The 21,562-nt window shown below is 38.1% G+C and overlaps 1 protein-coding gene across 1 annotated transcript; it reads left to right on the top strand.

The window, feature by feature from the left end:
- Window positions 1-4,872: 4,872 nt before the first annotated feature.
- On the top strand, window positions 4,873-17,890 carry LOC112966195 (interleukin-1 receptor type 1-like; the record flags this gene model as incomplete). The annotated part of the gene is made up of 10 exons (XM_026066053.1): window positions 4,873-4,933; window positions 7,381-7,630; window positions 8,101-8,287; window positions 9,102-9,264; window positions 11,270-11,335; window positions 11,966-12,086; window positions 14,318-14,466; window positions 14,759-14,902; window positions 16,320-16,481; window positions 16,952-17,890. Coding segments are annotated over 10 exons (1,686 nt in total), but the record flags the coding sequence as incomplete, so codon positions are not given.
- Between the last annotated feature and the right edge of the window lie 3,672 nt (window positions 17,891-21,562).

The following is a 21,562-nucleotide window of genomic DNA, read 5'->3' as shown; positions in this document are numbered from 1 at the left end:
GGCCCCCTGCCCCCCCCCCCGCCAGGTACGCGGCGTCGCTTCGCAGCCGCGGGAAACGTTAAACGGCTGCCGGGCCCTGGCGGGGCAACGCCGCCCGCCATCCCGGAGCAGCCGGCGGGGATGAGAACTTAAATGCTCGCAAAGAAATAAAAATCAAGGCACACGTGTCGCGGGGACCATTTTTGTCAGTCATGTAGCGAGTCAGCCGCAGCCGATTTGGGTCAGTCGAGCTTTCCCCCTGCTGAGATGGGTAGAGATGGGCTAATGATCCTAATTTTGTTTCGATGTCCTGTTTTAGGAGGGCACAGGGTGGGAAAAGGGCGTCAGCCCGGAGTGTTGTCTCTTGGGTAAACTGAGAGCTGAAAACAACTTGCATGTTTGAATGGAGTGTTTTTTAAAAGGTCACCATTTTCCTTGGCAACTAATACGTGTTTTGGTGTGACTCAGTTTCTGAGAGAATTTATGCAAGTACTTTTTTTATGGATTTAAATTTTGACTCCTGGCTCTCACGAACTTTCCAAGAACATAACCGCTTTTGGCCTGTGTCGCAGGGCTATGAATTTAGTTAACGCTTGTAGGTATGGTACTGGGAACTCAGTTACACTGTTCCTGTGCCGTTGAGAAGTTATAGTCGCGTTCAAGTGAATGTTTCAAGGAATGGGTAAGAACTTAAAATGAAGGATTTTGAAAAATGTTTTGTGCCTGTATCTGATAAGGAATGTCCGTGATTCACAGAAAAATAGCTAAAGATAGATCAATAGTGTGAGTCTTAGTTCCATAATTACATCTGAATGGGTGAGTTAACCCAGCTCTTCAGTGCCAGTTAAATACATATAAACGTTTAAGGAATGTATATATTCATTACAAACATTTTTCCTGTATCAGAAGTGAGAGCCTTGATTAAATTCTCATGATGGATCATAGTGTACCTTACAGTTAATAGAAGTGTTTAAGGTAACATATATTTTTTTCCTGATTCAAAATATTTATGGGCTGATTTAAAAGGAATAGTGTCATACTCTCATTTTCAATGTTCTTTTCAATTTTGAGAACAGGGCTTGTTCATGTTTTAATCAATCCGTGTGTTTGATCATGAGACATTCAAAGAAAAGTGCCATAAGTATGTAGAAATTACTGAAAGCCATGATTCTTTAAAGTTCTGATGAGACTGGTATTTTTTTATTGAGTAGATCTACTTTAAAAGGATTAAAGAGCAGAGGAAAAGGTGGCAGTATCAATTCAATCACAGTTTTTGACGTAAATTGCGTTTTACTATGTGCTATCATGGATCCTGTAATTCAGGTGGCTGCATCAGTGAAGACCTTCTCTTTCAGATACTTAAGTTTTTTTTTTTTTTTTTTAATTGATGAGAATATTTCTTTTCACATTGAAACTTTATGGACATGGACTCAGGTACAAAGAATTTTTTTTGCCCCTCTGGAAAATTTGAGTAAAGATAACTTCAGATAAATTTTGCTGTCCTGAGTGGTAAAGCTATACAGGTCGATTGCAGGCTTAAGAGGTGGACAAAATGGCTAAGAAAAGGGAGGAATTTAGCTGTTTATCGTGGTGGAATGGAAACACATTTACACTTGACTGTGCAGTCACAGCTTTATTATCTTCATCATGAATTATGTGATCACATCCACAGTGCAGAGCCTAGTTTTGCTGCAGGGTGTACCTTCCACATAAAAGAAAGCTTTTTCTTCATAAAAGGTCAGAGGCAGGAGGAGTCTCCTCAGAGCAGTTCATGCATATATGGCTTTGCATGGGGCTATATGTTTGCAGCTCTTCCATGTTGGCAAGAGGGCAAGCAAAAGACTTAAATAGTTAAAACATTGGATTTCTAGAGAAGCGAGATTCTGGAAGACTGTTTTATCATAACATGGCAAGATACTGCTCTTCCATTTCTTCTGGATCTACAGTTAGGGGCCAAAAAATTGCTTGAGAAAGCACATATGAGACGGAACAGTAGAATAAGATAATACTATAATGAAAGAGCTTAAAAAAAAAAATCAGAGAAGTTATAAAGAAAAGACCTGATCAAAATAGGAGTCCCTTCAGTCCCATTTTCCCTTTTACTTTTTGTCATCAGAATATTTTCATCTTGCTTAAAACTGAAATCTAGAGATTTTGTGTTCTCCGCATTTAGTGAAGAAAGTTGGGGCTTTCGTGCAAACACACGTAACCCCCCCCCCCACACACACACACACAGTGATTAAAGGCTTGGTATATTTCTCTATGCTCAGCATTTTTGCAGGGACTCATTCCTTTGTACAGCTAAGCAAGAAAAGACCTGCTTGGTAATTAGAACGGAAATTTGCAATGAGGGAGGACGGAAGAGGAGGGGAAGAAGGAAGCAAGCAGGCGTTACAAGAAGCAGTGCTGATGACTCAATGTATGGCACACTGAGTCAGTTTGATGAAGTAAGACACCGCAGCCAGAAGTGCCATCTTTGCCTGTGGTATATTGGTGATCAGCTAAAGATTCTTCACAACAGGATAGGGTCCTCCTGTTCATTTTTCAGTTTAAGGAATTGCATTTTTCTTTTCATAGTCCTGTATAAACTGTGGTAGGCTAAAGATAAAAAAAAGCAGTAAGGCAGGTATACAACTAATAATAGATCCTTCTTCAAACACATTAGGGATAAGAAGCCTACCAAAGAATCCTGAGGGCCAATAGATGATTGAGGTATAAAGAAAGCATAGTTTATCTTCCCATAGCCCATAAGGAGACTTGTGGGAACATAAGAACATAGCAGGGGAAAAAAAAAAAAAGAAAAAAAATTTTTTGCATTTGTGTTCATCTTGGAGGTCAGTGAATTCCAGTGCCAGAATGTTTCCTTATGGAAATTTTCCATGGGATGATCTGTCTCAAATGGAAATGTCATTAACAGACAATTATAGAACAAATGATCACTAACAAATCACCAGGACTGCTTGATACTCAGTCTCATGTTCTAAAGGAGCTCAAGACTGAAATAGCTGAACTAGTAGCAAAGGCGTAAATGTCTCACTCAGAGCAGCTTTGGGACCAAAGGATCAGAAGGTAATAAATGGGAAGCCCGCTTTTTTTTTTTTTTTCCTTTCTTTTTTCTCCTCCCCCCACCACAATGATCTGAAGAGAACCAGGAAAGTGCAGACCAGTGATCCTGGTATCTGCAGCAGGCTGACAGGTAGAAACTGATTTAAAGAATGGAAATAGCAGAAGTGTGGATAAATTATATATGGAAGGAGTCAACAGTGACTTTTATAAGTGGAAGGTGTGTGTGAACACATTGGTTAAGGGAGAGATGGTGCCTTAACACCCAAAAGGTGTTCAGCAGGGGCTTTCAGGGAAATCAGACTGCTGTGAGATATTTAGTCTTACATTAGACTATGAGAGATTTAGTCTTACATGTATAGATAAGTAGCTAAAAGCTAAATGCTCAGTTTTTGATGTGGATGAAGATCACTAGGAAGATTCCCAAAGGAATCTCTTCTGCTCAGCGTATTTCTAATGATATGGAAAGGGGGCGTGTGTGACTGTTGCAGTGGCAGAATTTGCCGGTGGTGCTAAGTTATTCAGAATAGAACATAGAGGTGTTACAAGGAGTGGCAGAAGGATCTCATGACAGTGAATGACTGGGTAATGACTGCAGAAGAAATCTGATGCAAATAAATGTAAAGAAATTTTAAAATGAGAGCGTATGGGCAAAATCCTGGCTTCATGTGCACAGTGACTGACTGGATTTACCCAATTTTTGACACTCAGTGATAAGATCTTGGGGTTTTACTACACAGGCCCATGAAAGATCAGCTCACTAACCAGTAGTGCTCCAAGAGAAAATAGAATTTTAGAAATTTTTATAAAATTATTAGAAAATAAACCAGAGAACATCATTTTTCCAATTTATAAATCTGTAGTGCACTTACATTTTGATCACTGTGTGCAAGCTCTGGTCTTCCCTCCCCACCTCAGAAAGTTGTAGTGTAACTGGAGAAGGTGCAGAAGAGGGTGGCAAAGATGTTCACAAATATGAAATCAGGTTCCATGGACAGGACAGCTAAAGAGTCTAAGACTCTGCATCTTGGAAAAGCAAAAACTGAGGAGGAATGTGCTGGAGACCTATAAAAATCTTGAGTACTAGACAAGATAAAGAGGAAGTGTTAGTTCGTTTTCTTTCCCAGTATAATTATTAGGGGCTGTCAAGTAAAACTAGCAGGTAGCAGGCTCAAAACAAGCCAAAGACAATTACTTTATTTTCTGTGTCAGCATTTAAACTTTGGATCTCTTTGCTATAGGATGTTTCCATAGATTCAAAGAGTGTTGGATGAATTTGTGGGAAAGAATCTGCTGGGGTCTATCAAATATGAGAGACTAATTCTGACATAGAAAGACCTTAAATCATAAATTGGTGGAGTCCAGGGGGGGGACATTCCCATTCTGGGGGAATGTCACTATATTCTTGCTCTCTTCCACTTTTTTTCCCAAGTCATCTGCTATTGGCCACATTTTGAGACAGGAAGTTGGTTTAGAGGGACCTCTGATCTCTCTGGTGTAAATGTTCTTACGTATAGTCCTACTTTGTGTTCAAAAGTTAGTCTTCACTTTCCTTCATATAAAAAAACAAGTGTTTTGTAGTGGGATTGCCACATAACTATTTCTTTTTAATCCTGGAGACAGTTGTATTTTCCCAGGAGGTAGATAGTTCCTTTTAATAGGCTACAAACACGTAAAGTGTGTTGAAAGCTTTCTGTAAGAAACATATGGTTGTCACAAAGACACTGGATTGCTAACAGAAACTGTGTAATGCAAAGCTGACTTTCAATTGTGAAAGTTTTTACTGGAAACCAATGATTGAATTTTTTTTTCCCTTTTCTGCAGGGAAACATGATAGCAAAAACATTTTCATGCAATATCATAACAGCATTTCTGTCTTTAATCATAGCAGGTAAGTTTATTGGTGGCTATGGAAGATCTTGTTTTGAAGCTTAATTTTTTGCACAAGTAATACTACATTTTTTGTGAAAATCAGTGTAAAAGTCACTTGCATGTGCATGCCAGTGAGGTTTTTTTTTTAACAGTCTTAAAAGCAGGAACGTATGAAACATGTAATTTGGAGTATTTTGTGTTCTGATTATCTTACAAACTGATTTGTAATTTTAACTTTACAGAATTTATCCTTATGATTTTTTCATATGAGAAAATTCACTGATTTGATTATTAACATTGCAAGCTACTTTATCGAGATTTTTGTAAAATTACTAGGCAACTCAGTTGCAACTGTTTGTTTCTGCCCTTCAGCTGTCAACCAACAATTCTGGTAGTTCACATGTTTAAAACATTTCAAATGGTCTGAATGAGATGCTGTCATAATCTTGTCATTCTACCTAGAGTCTTGCAACTGTACCAGACTGTTAAAAGCAAAACTCCATGAATTTCCATTCCCTAGTTTTCTAGCGAGACATTCTGTTGGAGATATATATTTTTTGCCTGTGAATGGGCACGCTCCAAGGCTCACTGACCTGTTGAATAGTCTGTTTTTTGGAAACAGAGCAGCCATACAGAAAGATATTTACATTATTTGGCTGCCCAAATAACAGTAGACAGTTCCCTTGTCTGCTTAGTTATGCATGTGTCTTATAATTCTTGCCTGCTCCATGAGGATAATGGAGGGCATGGGTGGGCAGGGAGGGATTTCAAATAAACTGAGACAAGAAGTGCATAAAACATGCTGTTTTAGAGCATTGGGATGTAGCAGCAGCAAAGAGCTGTATCAGTTCCTGTGGCCACAGAAGATAAGTATTGGTCTTTGTTTCATAACTGTCAAAGTTATGAGGCAATCAACACTGACATCTGAACAGTTCAGTGTTTTGATAAGTAATTTGGAGGTTTATAGTGAGGTGATGAGATCTGTGGATAATATAAAGTTATCCCTGGTGGTCAGAACTAACACTGACTATGAAGGGGATTTCTGGGTATTGAATGATTTGGTGGTATAGTGTCAATGAGTAAAAATGGATGTGGAGGGGCATGAAAGGAAAATACACATACAGCACAAACATGCATACTTTATTTAAGTAGTGTGATCATTAAGTTACAGCCACTTGTGAAAAATGCTGTTTTGTCATGTCTGGATGCTCTCTGGAAGCATTAGCTCTGTCCTTGGTGAGCAAAAAGGCAAACGGGAATTAGTAGTACTGAGAGTAGAAAATAGAAAGCTTCATGGTGAATGTGCATCTTGGGCTCTGCAATTCTGGTCAGTCAATTTCAGAAAAACTATGTTAGAAAAGGTAAAGAGATAGGTGACAGTCTTGGCTGATATGGGATAGCTTCCATATGAGAAGTTATTAAATGAATGAGGGCTGGGGTAAAGAAAAGAGGTGGCTGAGGCAAGATCTGATGGTGGTCTATAAAATCATGAATGTCATTGAGCAGACAGATAAGGGAAAGTTTGCCATTTCTCTTAACAAGAAATACGTAATAGCCAGAGAAATGATAAAAGGCAATGAATAGCTTTTTCATGCAGAATGTGAGAGGGAAGGAAGGCAGCAACAGCAAAGCATTACTCTTACTTGCCCTGTCTTCTTTCTTGTGCATCTGCCACTGATTATTATCAGAGACAGAATTTTGGGCTAGACACACATGTGTATGACTCTGTGCGGCTGTTCTTATAGTTTAATGAAAGGAGGAATTTTAGATAAATAGAATACTGACTCTGGAATGTGATCATGGTATCCAGAGTTGGTGCTCTTTTAAGCGCTCATGGTGTTGCTAACTCTTCCTGTATGAAGCTCCTTGGGTCCAGTGTGAAGAAAATGAGCTCACTGGTAAGTGCTGGTAATAATTCCACTCTAAACGCTCACAAAACAAGGGTTAGTTGGGATTTTCTTATCAACCTTAATATTTGTGCAACTACAACTTCAGTGTCCTCTTTGAACATTTTGGCATTGAAGGAATAGTGTGTCTTGAAGACGTGTCTTGACTACAGTTAAGAAGAAAAGTTCACAAATAAAGGCACTCGGAGTGAAATTTGTGTGTGCATATGTGTATTTGTGTGCATGCAGAGGAAACAGACTGGAGAAATACAAATACTCTAATAATTTGCATCTGAACTAAGATGTACAAATGACAGTCTGCTGCAAAAAAAGAGATTCTGCTGCAGTGCAGAGTTTACATTCAAAAAACAGCATTTCATTCCAGTGATGTAACTATACATGTAACTGAGTGATACTGTCAAGTCTTAAGACAAGGAAATGTAATTGTTTTTTTTAGTAGCTGATTTAGGAATAAAGGTGGAAACTCCAAGGAACTTTGTAAACATAGTCAAGGAATGAGTTAAATATATTCTTTCACAGTGTTTGAGGTTTTCTTTAATGTTTATCTGTTTTCCTTTAGAGAAATGTGAAGCCTATGATGTGGTGTTTATGCAAAGTCTTGTGCCTGCTGGGCAGCCTCTTGCTATTAACTGTTCACTGGAAAACAGCTTGAATTTTCAAAGTGGAGACTACAATTTAACATGGTACAAAGTTGGTAACCAGACATCTGTGCCTAGAGACAAACTTTCTAGAATTCATCAGCAGAAGAGTTTAATTTGGTTTCTCCCTGCAATGTTAGAAGATTCTGGAGATTATGAATGTGTCCTAAGGTGAAGGTTTAAAAAAAAATTACATTACTACAGAAGTGAGTTGCAAAGGGAATAACTTTTAGAAAGCAAGTAGAATTTTGGGGCTAAAGGATATACTAATTAAAAGAGAGGGAATGTTCACAAAAACTGTAGGTTAGGGAATGTAGGAGTCTAGTTTTCCGTAGGTACTCTGAAGTTGCTGTAGGGAGAGGATTCTGGGGGAATAAGTGGGGGGAATGCAGAGCAGTAGACCAGTGACTGTAAAGGGAGATGAACCTTTGTAGGCTAAGGGAGCTATAAAAGAAACTTAATATTGCAGAAGCAATGATCAGAATACTTTCAACTCCCACATTTAGAATGCTTGGACAAAAGTAAATCTATTAGAGAAATGGCAGACTTCTGGTTCTCTGCCCTCCAAAAAGAGTATGATATATTTTCTAGTTGGAAAATATGGCAAGTAGCTTAATTCAGTTATGTTATATTAATTGCAGGAATTTGACAAGCTGCAGCAAAATGTATACAAAAGTAACAGTGTTTGAGAGGGTTGACGGTTTATGCTTAAATGAAAAATTTGCTGTAGAGGAGTTGATATTCACATTATCACCTGGAAGGATTGTGTGTCCACACTTGGATTATTTCAGGGATGAGAAGAATACACTGCCTGTTCGTTGGTATAAGGTGAGAATGATGCATTTTGTACTGTCATAACTCTCTGATACGTAAAATACAAATCATTGATGTTCATGAATTGTAGTAGAAAAACTATGGATTTATTTTAAATGCAAGAAGAATGTTTTTAAAACAAATTGGAGGGGGGAACAAATTAAGACTTTTTATCTTTAAAGGTATTTCCTGACTTTTGAACAATGGGGTAGAAATTCAGCTTAAATTTGGGAGATGTTGAACCATGTATCCAGCAGGTGGCATATTTTTACCTGCTAGTGAAACTATAACCGTCCTGACTCTTCTGTGTAGAAATGGATTTAACATGTCATTCCATAACCATTATGTGTTCAATATTATTCCATTAAATAAGTGCCATTTAATACTGTTCCTGCTTATTTAAAGGCTCTTTCTGTTATAAGAATGTAGTGCCTTCAGCAGCATATCTGCTTCTTGCCCTTGTAGTCTGTATACTACCCTGAGTGTTTAAGTACTTTGAAACATGAAGTCTAATTATTAAAGGATTCTTCTTTAATGAATACTTCTACAAATCCTGACTGTTGCATCTCACTTTCTCATTTCTGTCTTTAATATTGTAAGTTGTTTTTGATAGGAAATGAACTGGAGTGTCTTTGAATCAAAAATTCAGGGCCAAATTGAAATATGTTTTGCTTTTAGTCCCATTTCTCTTTCATGCTCCCCCTGCCCCCAACTTCCACAAGGCCTCCATCACTATGTTGTGGTCCCTTGAAAATTCAGATTGCCTTGAAGAGAGACAAGCCATGGAAAGAGATGATATGAATTAACAGAGTTCTCTACACACATTTAGGATTGTCAGCTACTCGAAGGGAAAAGGTTTTCCTCCTTTAACAGGGATCTTGTCATTTTCAATGTAACTTTACATGATAAAGGAAACTATACATGCAAAACATCATATACCTACAATGGAAAACAATATAACATTTCACGAGACATCATTCTAAGTGTAGAAGGTAAGTGCCTTCACTGCTGTTTTGTTCATACCAATGACTCTCCAAAATGTTGTCTAGATTTCTAGTGACAGCTAAAAACCAAATTTGTGGATAGGAACTCTTAGAGTATTTGTACCTAAGTATGAGGGAAAGAAATGCTGGCTGAGAACTTGCATATTTTTGTTTGTTGCTGCCACTGTATTGAAGACTGGTTCCCCTGTTCTGTGCTGGAGCATGTCAGAGCTGTGCTGCTTGGGCCAGCTGCAGAAGTCCCTAAACAGGGGCCCTGCCAGGCTTGGTAGGCATAGTCCTTTCTGCTGCAGCTGCACCCTCTCTATCCTGCCTGTCTTGCTTCTCTCTCTTTTGCATCATCCCCTTGCTACAAGAACAATCAAAAAACCCCAGCCAAAACTGTAGCACTGTCATGGCTTTGTATGTCCTATCTGTTTCCTTCAAACCTTTGTCTCTTCTGTTTTTGGTTTTAAGCTCTTCAGCACAAGAACTGCTGGTTTCTGGTATCTAGCTCACTAGACCCTGATTTCTGTCAGGGGGCCACCAGCACAACTGCAAAACAAAAAAATAAAAGATGGCCTAACTGTACAAACATGAACTCCTTTGCTAGCGCAGCATTATGAAATTGATACTGGATCACTGAAAAGGCTGTGTGGTATCAAGGTATGAAATGCCAGTACTATTTCTACATTCTAGCTGATGAAAGACTCAGGTCTACTTATAGACTGTATTCCCATTTAATTGTCTGTCTTTGTGTGTGTGTGTGTCTTCAGTGAGTTTGTGTATATGTGTGTGTATATATATATACATGCATATGTGCATTTACATGCACATCTTTATGTGCAAGTACATTTATATATGATATAGATAATGTATCATATGTATATGATGTGGATACGCAAAGTATGAGTAACAAGGCCAGACTAGATGAATTGATCATTCAGGTCTGTCTTCTAAAATCTGTCTCTAGAACTTCATCATTAGTGTAATGTCAACCCTCACTACTCAGTAAAACCAAATCATGTCACTCCTGTGTCATAAATGACTGAAAGCAGCTCAGCTGTTTTTAGAGCAAGTCTGCACTAAAATGGGTGATTTTGGGTGCAAACAATAGTGTGGGCACACTTTTTGGAAGGGAGAGGGAAGGGCACATCTGGAGCAATCTTATGTACTTCACTAGAGGATTCAAACAGGATGCTTATAATTTCTTTTTGATAATTTGTGCTCATGGAGGAACTTCCCTGAACTTTGAATACCTGATCAGGAAATGTTCTGAAATGTCCTACAGCTGCCTGGGTTCACTGGAAATGATATATGTGTTGAGTGAGGGATCCTCCAAGTCAGAATTCATTTAGCCATACTGAAACATTTGCAATTTAGTTGTCTAGATCTCCACCTGTTGATTAGTCTCCTTTTGTAGCCTGTTGAGAAAAATAAGCATTTCAGGGTGTGATATATCTAGTCCTGATGTAAACATCCAAAATAAGCCATTGGTGTTGTACTCCTTTATACATAGTGCTGTGGGCAGAAGTGTAAGGGCTTTAACTAGAGTATAGAAATTAGATTTCTCCTTTATGATAAAAAATCAGAAATAGATGAATTGCACTCTAACAGTATTTCTCTCCAGTTTGTATCTATGGGGTGCTGGGTGACAGGCTAGCCAGACTGTAGAGAGGTGGGTAATACTGTAGATGTTTGCCCATGCCTGACCCAGCACCTGTGCACACAGTATTACATGATTTGATTTTTATCCCATGGGACAGCCAGTCCACCATCAGTGCGTAGAGATTAGTAACACTACATTTTGGAAGAGGTGGACAGACAAATATTTATCATCAGAAGTAACAAAATTATCTGAGATATGATATTTTGAGCATTGAGTGATGTCTGTTGTAAAATTGCTGACAGTCAGGTCCATATGACTGGTCTTTTTAGGTTGCTGTTGGGTTATAGAACTTAGGACAGGCCACAGCTGCCCCAGGTTTCTGAAAAGAACTTTCTTTCTTTTGGTTAGTGAGCGCACCAAAAACGCCCCCAGAAATATCTTATCCAAGAAACAACTCCATTGAAGTGGAACTTGGTAAGTAATTTTCTCTGTAACAAAATATGATTTTGTATCCTAGTGGAAAATTTATGCCCAAGTGGAGTGCCACCTTCTGCATTTTTTGACCAAAATAGGTCAGTGACCAGCTCAGTTTCTCCTATATATTGACCTCCTGAAAGAGGAGTGTTTAGGGGAAGAGAGAAAAGAGACAAGGGATGTGGCTTCCAAAATCCTAGGAAACCTGCAGGGAAATTTCCCAGATGTAAAGGAAATTACAGGGAAACCACGTGATTCTCTGTCACATCCATTGGTTTCCATTGCCGCAAGGTGCCTGCTGTATAACCCCTGGAAAAGATTCTGAGAACATACGCATCTTTGAATCTGCAGGGAAAGTGATGCCACAGAAAGGGGCATCTTTTTCCTGGATTTAGCTTCTGGTCCTGCTAGTCTCTTTTTGAACCTGCGCATCACTGAATGTATAGATCTCTGTTAGAGGGACTTTTCTGAAAGGGAGTGGGAGGAAAAAGACGTCATACACAAAGCAGCTGATGCTGTCCCATCCTTCTCCATCCTTAGCTGGTCAGTATGGGGTTCTGTGAACAGGGTTTTGTGGCCTTTAACTAGAGTATAGAAATTAACTTTTCACTTTGTAATACAATTTTATAGGCTCACAGGTTACAGTGGATTGCAATGCAACAGGTGCTGCTGCATATAGCATGTTTTGGACAGGCAACAATGTTAATATCGATGTACTTTATATGAGCAGAATTTTTGCAAAGCTCTATGAGTAAGTATATTTTCAGATTAGAAAATACTGGTTTATCAGCCAAAGTGGAACTGTCTGCTTTTGCCATGAAAGTAGTTAGCAACATTTTCTACTTGCTTAAATAGCTTTCTTTTTAAGAACTCTAATGCTTGCCTCCTCCAATTCACTTTCTGCTTTGCAATAGGATCTTGAAACATTGTGGGCACATGGACTTTGCATGGGGTTGTGCTCTTTATGGTCATTATAAAAATCCGTCTTAATTTCTGATCTGTGTTCTGTAAAGACTGAGAGTCTCGTAGTTGTAATAGTTTCTACTAAGCAAGCTCTGGCCTGGTAGAGACCGCTTTCAGTTGGCTCAGGCATGTCCTGGTACATGAAGTTCAGACTCTTTCCTGTGTTCTTCAGTTTCCTCTCACATCTGCCTCTCTAAAGGTTGTGAGAGGTGGAACCTGTGCTTTAGAGGAGAAATTGAAACTTTTGGGTTAAAGAACCTTGAGCTGGGAAAGGAAAACTGAGATCAGATGAAGAGTTAATGGAAGATTTTAATGATATTTGGACTGAAACTCAGTGGGATGAGAAGGGAGGAAAGGGAGATGGATTTCCAATGATAAGTTGGGGTCTGGGAGGAAGACCGAGGCTGGCACTGAGTAAAGCGTGAGAAGGGCAACCAGGAGACAAGATGAGGATGAAAGGCACGTTAAGTGGAGTTAGGAGGCAGGAAAATAGACCTGACTTGGAAAAGATAACTGAAATTGGGACAGAAGGTAGTATGAAAAAATTTCTTATGTACGACAGTTTGGGAACTAGAAATTGTAGGTTTTTTTGTCAGCCCTCATTTCACAGTGGTGCTGTGAGGGAAAAAAATCATGTTTATAAATTCTCAGGCACTGTATATGAGGGAGAAACTGATGAAGAAATGAGAATGATATCTTCAAAGCAATATTATAGTTGTGAGAAATAAGTAAGCCAAGGTGCTCATCATATAAAAAGAGGGAAACAAATGCTGAGTTTTGTTAGTGCTCACCAAGAGAATGCCCTATAGCAGAGTAATCATTATAATGTCATTAAAGATTGGGCCATAATGCAGAGATACGCAGTCTGAATTGGTGTCATAATGATGATGTCAATTTTGAGATCTCCTGGCTCTTAAATGGTTGTCTTTGAAAGATAATACTCTCTGGATTCAGTCATTTGTATTAATGATAGTGATTCATTCATTCCTTAATGTTTTAACAATTGTAACCTTTTGCTCAGAAACTGATTTGTGTGGTCCTATATATGACCTTTATGAATGTATTTCAAACTTTTATTTTGCATTTTAAATTGTAGGTAGAATACATTTTCAGGAAAGAAGAGTGCATGGCTGAATAGACAAGTTAGATAATTTTGTATTTAAGATATACTATTAACAAGGTAGTGGTATCCCTCACTTTGCCAGTGATTAAAATGCTATTTGTTTAGTTATTTTAGAGTGACATTCATCTAGTCATACGTCATGATATGCATGACTAACTGAATGTGCAGCGTAATTGGCATTTTTGTGCCCTTGGACAACATATGGAGAATAACTTGGGTCTCTTCAAAGTGCAGCCCAACCCTTAAAAAACATTTAGCTTTTTTGAGTGTGTTCTGATCCATGGGGTGAAACAGAGGTTTAGACACCATTGCTGGTAGCTGTAATCTCAAGGAGAATTGTTGTTGTGTGCTGTGGGTCAACTTTGGTGTCCTCCCTGTCTCAGAACTGCTTACCACAAGATGGGGCCCTTGTACTGAGGCCTCCTTTTATGTCATTTCACATTGCAGAATTTTTTTTCCGCCAAGCACTGGGGCTCTCCGCATACTTTTACAGGGGATGAGAAGCTAAATACAGCTGTTTTTCTCAGATTTTTTGTGAAGTTATGTCCTCCCACAAGTTTAGTTCATTTTAGAAAGTATCTTAAAAAAAACAGCAAGGTTTTGCTTAGGTTTGTACTATGTTCTCTTGCACTGTAGCCTATAAAAATCTTACATGCCTTTGGGGAAACACAGCTTCAGATAAATTTACATCATGATGTTTTCTGATGTCTATGCTAATTGTCAGTAAGAGGCCCAACTGTTGTCTGGGTTTCCTCAGACATGTAATGCGTCTGCTTATCTATTCTGAAATGTAGTAGATGTGATTAAGATAAAAATGACCATTGTCAAGCAGTTGTGGTGAAACCATGTCAGAAAAGTCAGTGGTTTTGTTGGTCTACTTGCCACTTTTTTGATAGGGAAGAAACTTCTCCTGAGGGACAGCCTGTGCTTACTGTGAAGCTAATAATATCAGAAGTGTGCGATGAAGATTATGAACAACCGTTTGTCTGTCATGCTTCAAATACCTTTGGGCAGGTTGCATCCTATATCATATTAAAACACAGAGGTAAGGAATTTTGTTATTTTTGAGGGCTGTTTCACTTGACTTCCCTAGAAGGGTTGTGATACCAAATGCTTGTATATCACGTGGATGACACAAAGATGATAATTTGCTGTATGTATGCATGTACAAGTGCATAGGGGAGGAGTCACTGTAGTAATGTATTGATAATTAATCATTATTAAAATAATAGATGGAAGTGAAAAATATACTTAATTTTTGTTACATTTGTTTGAAAGATCAAATTTGGACAAATTTGACATTTTCTTTTTAATTTTATTTTTATGTTTTTGTGCAGTTCTTGATTTACGGAGATGGCTGATTGGAAGCCTTATCTCTTTGTTGCTTATAACAGTTATTACTTTAATAATCTACAAGATTTTCAAGATTGACTTTATACTTTGGTATCGTAATTCAGCTTGTGCTTTTGTAAGTAAGGAAGGTATGTAAGTATGGCAAGGTATGCCACTGTAACCAGTCCGTCGTTTTTTTTTGATTACCATTGCTTGTCAAAAATAATGTGATTATTTAATAGAATGTATTTGAAATTTTCTAGAGAAATTTTCAGATAAGCACTGAAAGATTTTTGTTTTTTTCTAGTCATATATATGAAATACATATCGTAGTTCAGATAGTAAACACTGCACAGTATCCATAGCAGTCATGGTGAGGATAGGTCAAAAAGAAATTAGCATAATGCTCTTTGCTTTTCTGTGAAGTAGTTCCTTTGCATGTAGATTTATGGTCACTCTGATGGTGATCAATAGGTGTCAGCAGAGCTACATACTGTAGACTAGCTGGTAATAAATTTGCATTAAGTATTTTTATTGAAAATGAGGCTCTCATTTTCTCAGAGATGAGATTATTTTTTTTCTGTAACTTCTCTCTTTTACCCATCACCCATTATCCTCATTTACCCTTCTAATTCTTGCAAGCTATGAGAGTTACATGCCAAAGAGAAAACATGCTACTAATTCTCCATTTTGTGATTTCTATTTTGTGGTTTTATTGCTGTGGTGTAGACAATACATTGGACAGGTGTGGAAAAAATGGGAATAAGTGCAACATTATGGTATCATTATATGAGTGCTGTGGCAGCACCTCAGACCTAGACTTTCTGAAGTTCCCTAGAGCTTGAAAGAAGATGGATTACTTGCATAGAGATAGCTAACATTTATTCATGGCTGTTTGAAATGTTTTCACAAAAAAATAATTTCAACTTGAAGTAGATTTTTTTTTTCAGTTAAAAGTTCAGTTTCCCAGAAAACATTAACAGAGTTCTAATGAAAAAATCAATGATACTGTGTTTTGTAACTTGTTCAGCTAAAATTAACTTGTTGAGTTAAATTTGATTTTGCTTTGGTTTCTTTGCTTCATTCCTGTTTATTATGCAATTTTAACTCTCAAAACCTCAGGCTTCTACTGAGGCCTCTTCCTCTCTCTGCCTCCCTCCCTCTACCCCACATTATTATGAAGAAGAGTTGCCATTTTCCACCTGCTCTGGATAGGCAAAAGTGGAGAGAACTGCTGTTGAAAGAGGTTTTGGAGAAAGTCCTGCAACAAGGCACACACTTTCTTAATGTCCTGGCACCTCTGGGGTTGGGGGATCTTTCCTGTAGGTCCCAGGGTCCTGCATCTAGCACGCTTGCTGGCAGATTCCTCCCCTGTGATAGGAAAAGAGGTCAGGTTCTGTGGCTGATCATCTTTTGATTTGTATAGCATTTTAGTGCCTTGCCGTTACTCTGACAGATACCTGAATCTGCCCCCCATTGCTATTTTAAACAGGCCAAAATTAAACCTTATAATAAAGGCATGTTACTGTTTTTTATTTTCTAATAGAATATTTTTGTTTGTTTTAGATGAAAAAATATATGATGCGTATGTCTTGTATCCAAAAGGCAATGGAGGCAGCAGCTCCTATCCTCTGGAAACCTTTGTTTTTAGAATACTACCTGATGTTTTAGAACGACAGTGCGGATATAATCTCTTTATATTAGGAAGGGATGATTTACCAGGGGAAGGTATGATTTAACTAGTAGAATTAATATATTGTCTTTTAACACATTCTTCTGAGATTAGGGAAAGATTATACATACAACTAAAATCCAATTATTTTTGGAAACCAGATTTAAAGTTGTATGTGTTTATTTTTTAATGGACAGGAGAATGCTTCCTTACCAAACATTCTGCACTGATGTTATGAGGGTCGGTACTTTCTTTTTAAAGGTAAATAAATGAGAATTCAGCAGTATTAGTTACATTATTGAGGTTTTTTAAAGAACATCTGCTCCTGGGGACTGAGGAAAACAATTTTTATCAGTAATATCATGCAATGGATTTGAATTATTCATAATTCTTGGGAGGTCTTAGACTTACCAATCCTCTGAGCTAGCCACTCCTCCATATATTTGCAGTTTTAAAATTATGAAATATTTTGCATCATTTTTTAATATTTCTATGCAGACTTTGATTGTTCTTTCATAACTTACAGCTGTGGTCAGTGTTGCTGATGAAACCCTTAAGCAAAGCAGAAGATTGATGATTATTCTGGGATCAGAAACATCTAGTTGCTGCCTGTTAGAAGACGCCTCTGAACAGCAACTAACTATGTATAATGCTCTCATCCTTGATGGGATTAAAGTAATTCTTATAGAAATGGATGAAATACAGGACTACACAAGCATGCCAGAATCAATCAGATACATTAAGCAAAAACATGGTGCTATCCAGTGGAAAGGGGACTTCTCAGAGAAATCTTGTTCCGCATATACAAGATTCTGGAAAAATGTACGCTATCAAATGCCATCCAGAAAAAATATATCTTATTCTGAAGTATATTTGTTGCCCAAAACTTTGAACAGTTCTCCAGTGTAGGGAAATTAAGATGTTCTTGGCTTAATAATACTGAGAAGGTAATTCTGAAATGTGTGTTTTCTGCACAAATTCTGTGTATTAAAGACTGGACTTTTTCTTCGAGGAGTAAAAACTACCCACCCCTCCTGCAAATTACACCTTAAAACAAAAACTCTTTACAACTTTATTTCTGTTTAGGCTGTGGATAGCAACAAAATTTGTTGTATTAGTCTCGCACAGATATGTGAAATAAATGTTGCTGATGGTGGTAGACTGTTGTCCATATAAATGTAATATCCACTATATCCATTTATTTTTTTAATGGAAACTGCAGTTGATAAATGAAAAATCTGACTGCAAAATCTGCATTTTCATAGTCATTCTGTTCCACTTCTTCTTATCCCTCTGTAACAGTCTGACTTGCTCATTATCACAAGAATCTGCCTTCTGCAAGCTTTGAGGTCCTCTCCTGAGCAACAGGCCTCATTCTTTGAAGCGGTGGGGAAATGTGTGATAAAGCAGGTATATTTAAAATTCCTCAAAGCACTAAATGTATATCAGCTGAACAGCTGGATACCAACTGTTTCAAGCAAATGAAGTAGAATCTGTGATCTTTCATACATTTATTAAATAATGCTGCGGTATCTGGTCAATGGGGTGTTTCTAAACTTTGTCTCTTGAGATGGTCAGGAAACTGAAAATATTTGAGATTTCTTGCAAACTGGAAGCTTCCCAGACTCTGCTACTCAGGAGAACAAGTGTTCTCGTTCTGTGTCTCACCTGTGCTAACTACAAACAGGGAGTTCACTGAGGATCTATCAAAGGACTGTGTTTGGCATCCTGTAAGCCCAAAATCTACAGCACTGGAGCCTACAAATTTGGAAAAGCAGGAAAGTCTGGCTGCAGTGCCCTACAAATTGTGGACTCAGGAAGCCTGCCATAAGGCAGCCTGCCAAGGAGCCAGGCGTGCTTCCCTCAAATGAAATGAGTGGCTTGTTGAATGGGCGCTTTTCATTTAAACATTATTTTGCTGTGAAATTTCCAACCAACTCTAATGTTAGCTTGTTGTGGTATTTTGGACTATGGACTTGCTCACAAAGTGCCTCTTCTGCAATCTCTTGCTTCTTGCCATACGTTGTCACAAATGGTCCATACGGAAGATGCTATATCCATCACTAAATTCCTTTAGAAACCATGGGCATACATCACTGGGTTAAAACAAACATCCCCCCCCNCTGCAACTAGGGAAATGCATATATTCACACAGCTATTAGGAACACCTGGTGAAGAAGGCTTCCAGGCTTTGGTATGAGTAAGAGTGTCCCAAGGTGTGAAGAGCCTTGGCTGTCGTAACAGTGGGAAAATTCCCAGGGCAGAGAGGTTGGTGAGGGGCTTCTGGTGATGCTGGAAGACCCAACTTCTTCCCCACGTGCATTGGTGATACACTTGGACAATCCACGATGTGAAGAGATTTGATACATCTGGCTTTCTTGATAGGCCAGTTCTGAAACCTGACCAGGAGCTGATGACAGGAAATAATATCTTATCTGTCTGTGGTGGGATGCATCATGTATTTCTGCATCACGGTCCATTGTTTTGCGTGCGTTATGGTAAAAGAAGGATGTGCTGCTTCCTTTTCAAGATGGTCTGAAATGGCAGGAGTTTTCACTCTCTAGCCTTGAAGAGCATCATCTAAACGTAAATGTGAATTCTACTTGCTTTTTGTGTTCTTTTCTAATGTAAGTAGGTTCTTACATTATCTTTATTGCCAGGTTAGCATCTGTCGCTTAAGTCCATTCAGCTGGTTCTCAAAAGTGTGTATGCTGTGGAATATACTCTTAGTCTGTATTTATATTGATGGGAGAGAAAGCAAGGTCCAGGCAGTGTAACACATTTGAAGTGAAAGATTTACAATAGCATATCATGGGAGATTTTTGTTAGCAAGAGTGTAAAGATACGTCCTTAGGGGTAGCGTCCCACTTGCCTGGTTGTGTGGTTCAGAGCAATTTGATTTTCCACAGCCTCCATAGACTAGAGGCTTCTTTGAAGATGTTGCCATGAAAACTGTGATCAAGATAGATTCATCAGATCAGGTACTATTTTTCTAGTAGATTTTGGACCAGTCTTCTTTGGAAATGCATAATGTTTAGGCTGGAACTTTAAAAAAAAAAATTTGGAAATCTGGATAGTTCAGATAATCATTATCATCAATTTTTTATATTGTGTCTAGATTTAGAATTGCTTGGAAAAACATTGAAAAACTACTGTTTACTCTAAAGTCAACAAACTTTTTTTTTTCTTCTGTGAAAGTGCTGTGATGATTTCTGGTGACTTTTTCATAGTTCTTTTCACAGGTTTGGTACAACAACACTGGAGACAAGCATTCTCCCATTAAAACAGACTCCCAGACTTTAAAGGAAGAAAGATAATTGTGAATCAGTATTAAGCTACTTGACACTTTCTTTTAAGACAGCCAAATTTTGTATGATTATTTAGTTGCTTTAGTTTTCTTGGGTGAAAATGGGTATGGGAAAGGGATATCAGTTACTGTGGTTAATTATTAGCTAATTACTTGAATGTAGCTTGATATGAAGGTGCTTACCCTTTTGTCATGGAAGTTTATTTTGAAGCTGAATTTTGTATCTGCTTTCTTCTCTTGGAAATTTTTTTTGCAAGTCACATAGGAAAACCTGTCTGTTTTTTGCGGTCCAATAAAAGAATCCCCATAATGAGAGGTGTGCTGATTACTCTTTATAAAAAATGAATTAGTTGGCTAGTTGTTTGCTTCTGGAAACTTGATAGCTTTAGAAGGAAAAGGAAATGTAATACAGGAAGAAGTATTTTTTCACCACTATATGGTGGATATGTTTCAGTTTATAGTCTGTTTATGTTGACAGAGAAAACAGTTTGAATGTTATATGGAAGCTACATTAAAAGAATTCTCTGCAACATCATTTGCTTTTGAACCAGAACTGTATGGCATTTTTTTTATTGGGTTGTATCTATCGATTTATTTGGCACTCCAGATTGCCCCTTCTCTTTCTTGCCTTGCCATTAATTTGTCTCAAGTTTTCTAATTCCACTGTGTTTAGTGATTCTAGTTCTTTCTGGGAGACATTTCTCCTCCTTTCTCAATTTCCCTTTCAGAGCCTGCTTTCCTTCATGTCAGCTAATTTCAAGGATATGGCCTGCTTCATGTTTTAATGTACATATCTGTGACTGTATTAATCCATGGATTATGTGATGGGGAGGAGAATGGTTTCTAAGCCCAAACCCAGACTGACTTAGCACAACCTGGTGGAATCTACATAGTGGCTCCAGACAGAACAGTCCTGAATGACTTTTTCTTTTTTTCCTTTTAAGTTATCTGTGTAATGCATCCTACAAGGATGAAAAGTATAAAGGTGGTTTCACATTTCCCCTTTATCTTGTTCTCTTCAGATTCTACCGGGGGGTGCCTTATTCTGTCTTGTAGATATGTCCTGTATTTTGTTCGGAGGCCATGGTGGTTTAACTACTATCCTTCCATAGCTGCAGTTAGCTTGAAGATGAAGCAGTCTGGGAAAACAGTTAGTTTTTTATATATGTCTAGGCTAAGGAGAGACATTTATCCCTAGAAATGCTTAAGGTATATTACATTGTTTAACTTCAGAAGAGATATAAGTAAAATTAGTAGCTAGTGGCTTGTTCCAGAGTACTGCTGTGTCTCCCATTTAGCCATACACGCTTCAGTACATGAACACAGGACCAATAAAATTTTCTCTTCTCTTTTCCTACACACTTTATTCCCTTTCCATCAATGTAGGCAGCAGGAGAATAAAGGCAAAACACGCCACTTGATGTGTATGCTTGTTCTCTTTCAAGATGTGCTAATACTAACCAGGGCTTCATGAATTTATTGAGACAAACTATATGTTAGTCACTAGAAGTAAGCTAGAAAGTGGTTCAATCCACCTGCACCTCAGTCCACTCTAGGATTGCTTCCCCTATTGAACTGTATTTGAAAAAGGAGTCTGATTGGATGTGTTTACTAGGGAACAGGTAAAAGTGCACAGTTATAAAGTGCAGCTAATGTGTAACTTTTTCTGAGAGAGCATCAAGATTGCCGTGGAATTAAATTAGAATTAGAGATCTGTTTGGCAAATACTGTGACTATCAGGAGACAGCATTTCAGCCTGAAGAAAGTTAGAAAGCTCAAAAAATGATTTAGGTGATGTTGGGTTCAATGTCTGAATTTTCTGCTCCAGAA

This window comes from Apteryx rowi, unplaced genomic scaffold (genome assembly GCF_003343035.1).
Source record: "Apteryx rowi isolate R43461 unplaced genomic scaffold, aptRow1 scaffold_103, whole genome shotgun sequence".
Classification (NCBI taxonomy): Eukaryota; Metazoa; Chordata; class Aves; order Apterygiformes; family Apterygidae; genus Apteryx; species Apteryx rowi.
Note: the sequence above shows the minus strand (reverse complement) of the source record. Positions and strands in the feature narration are given on the sequence as shown.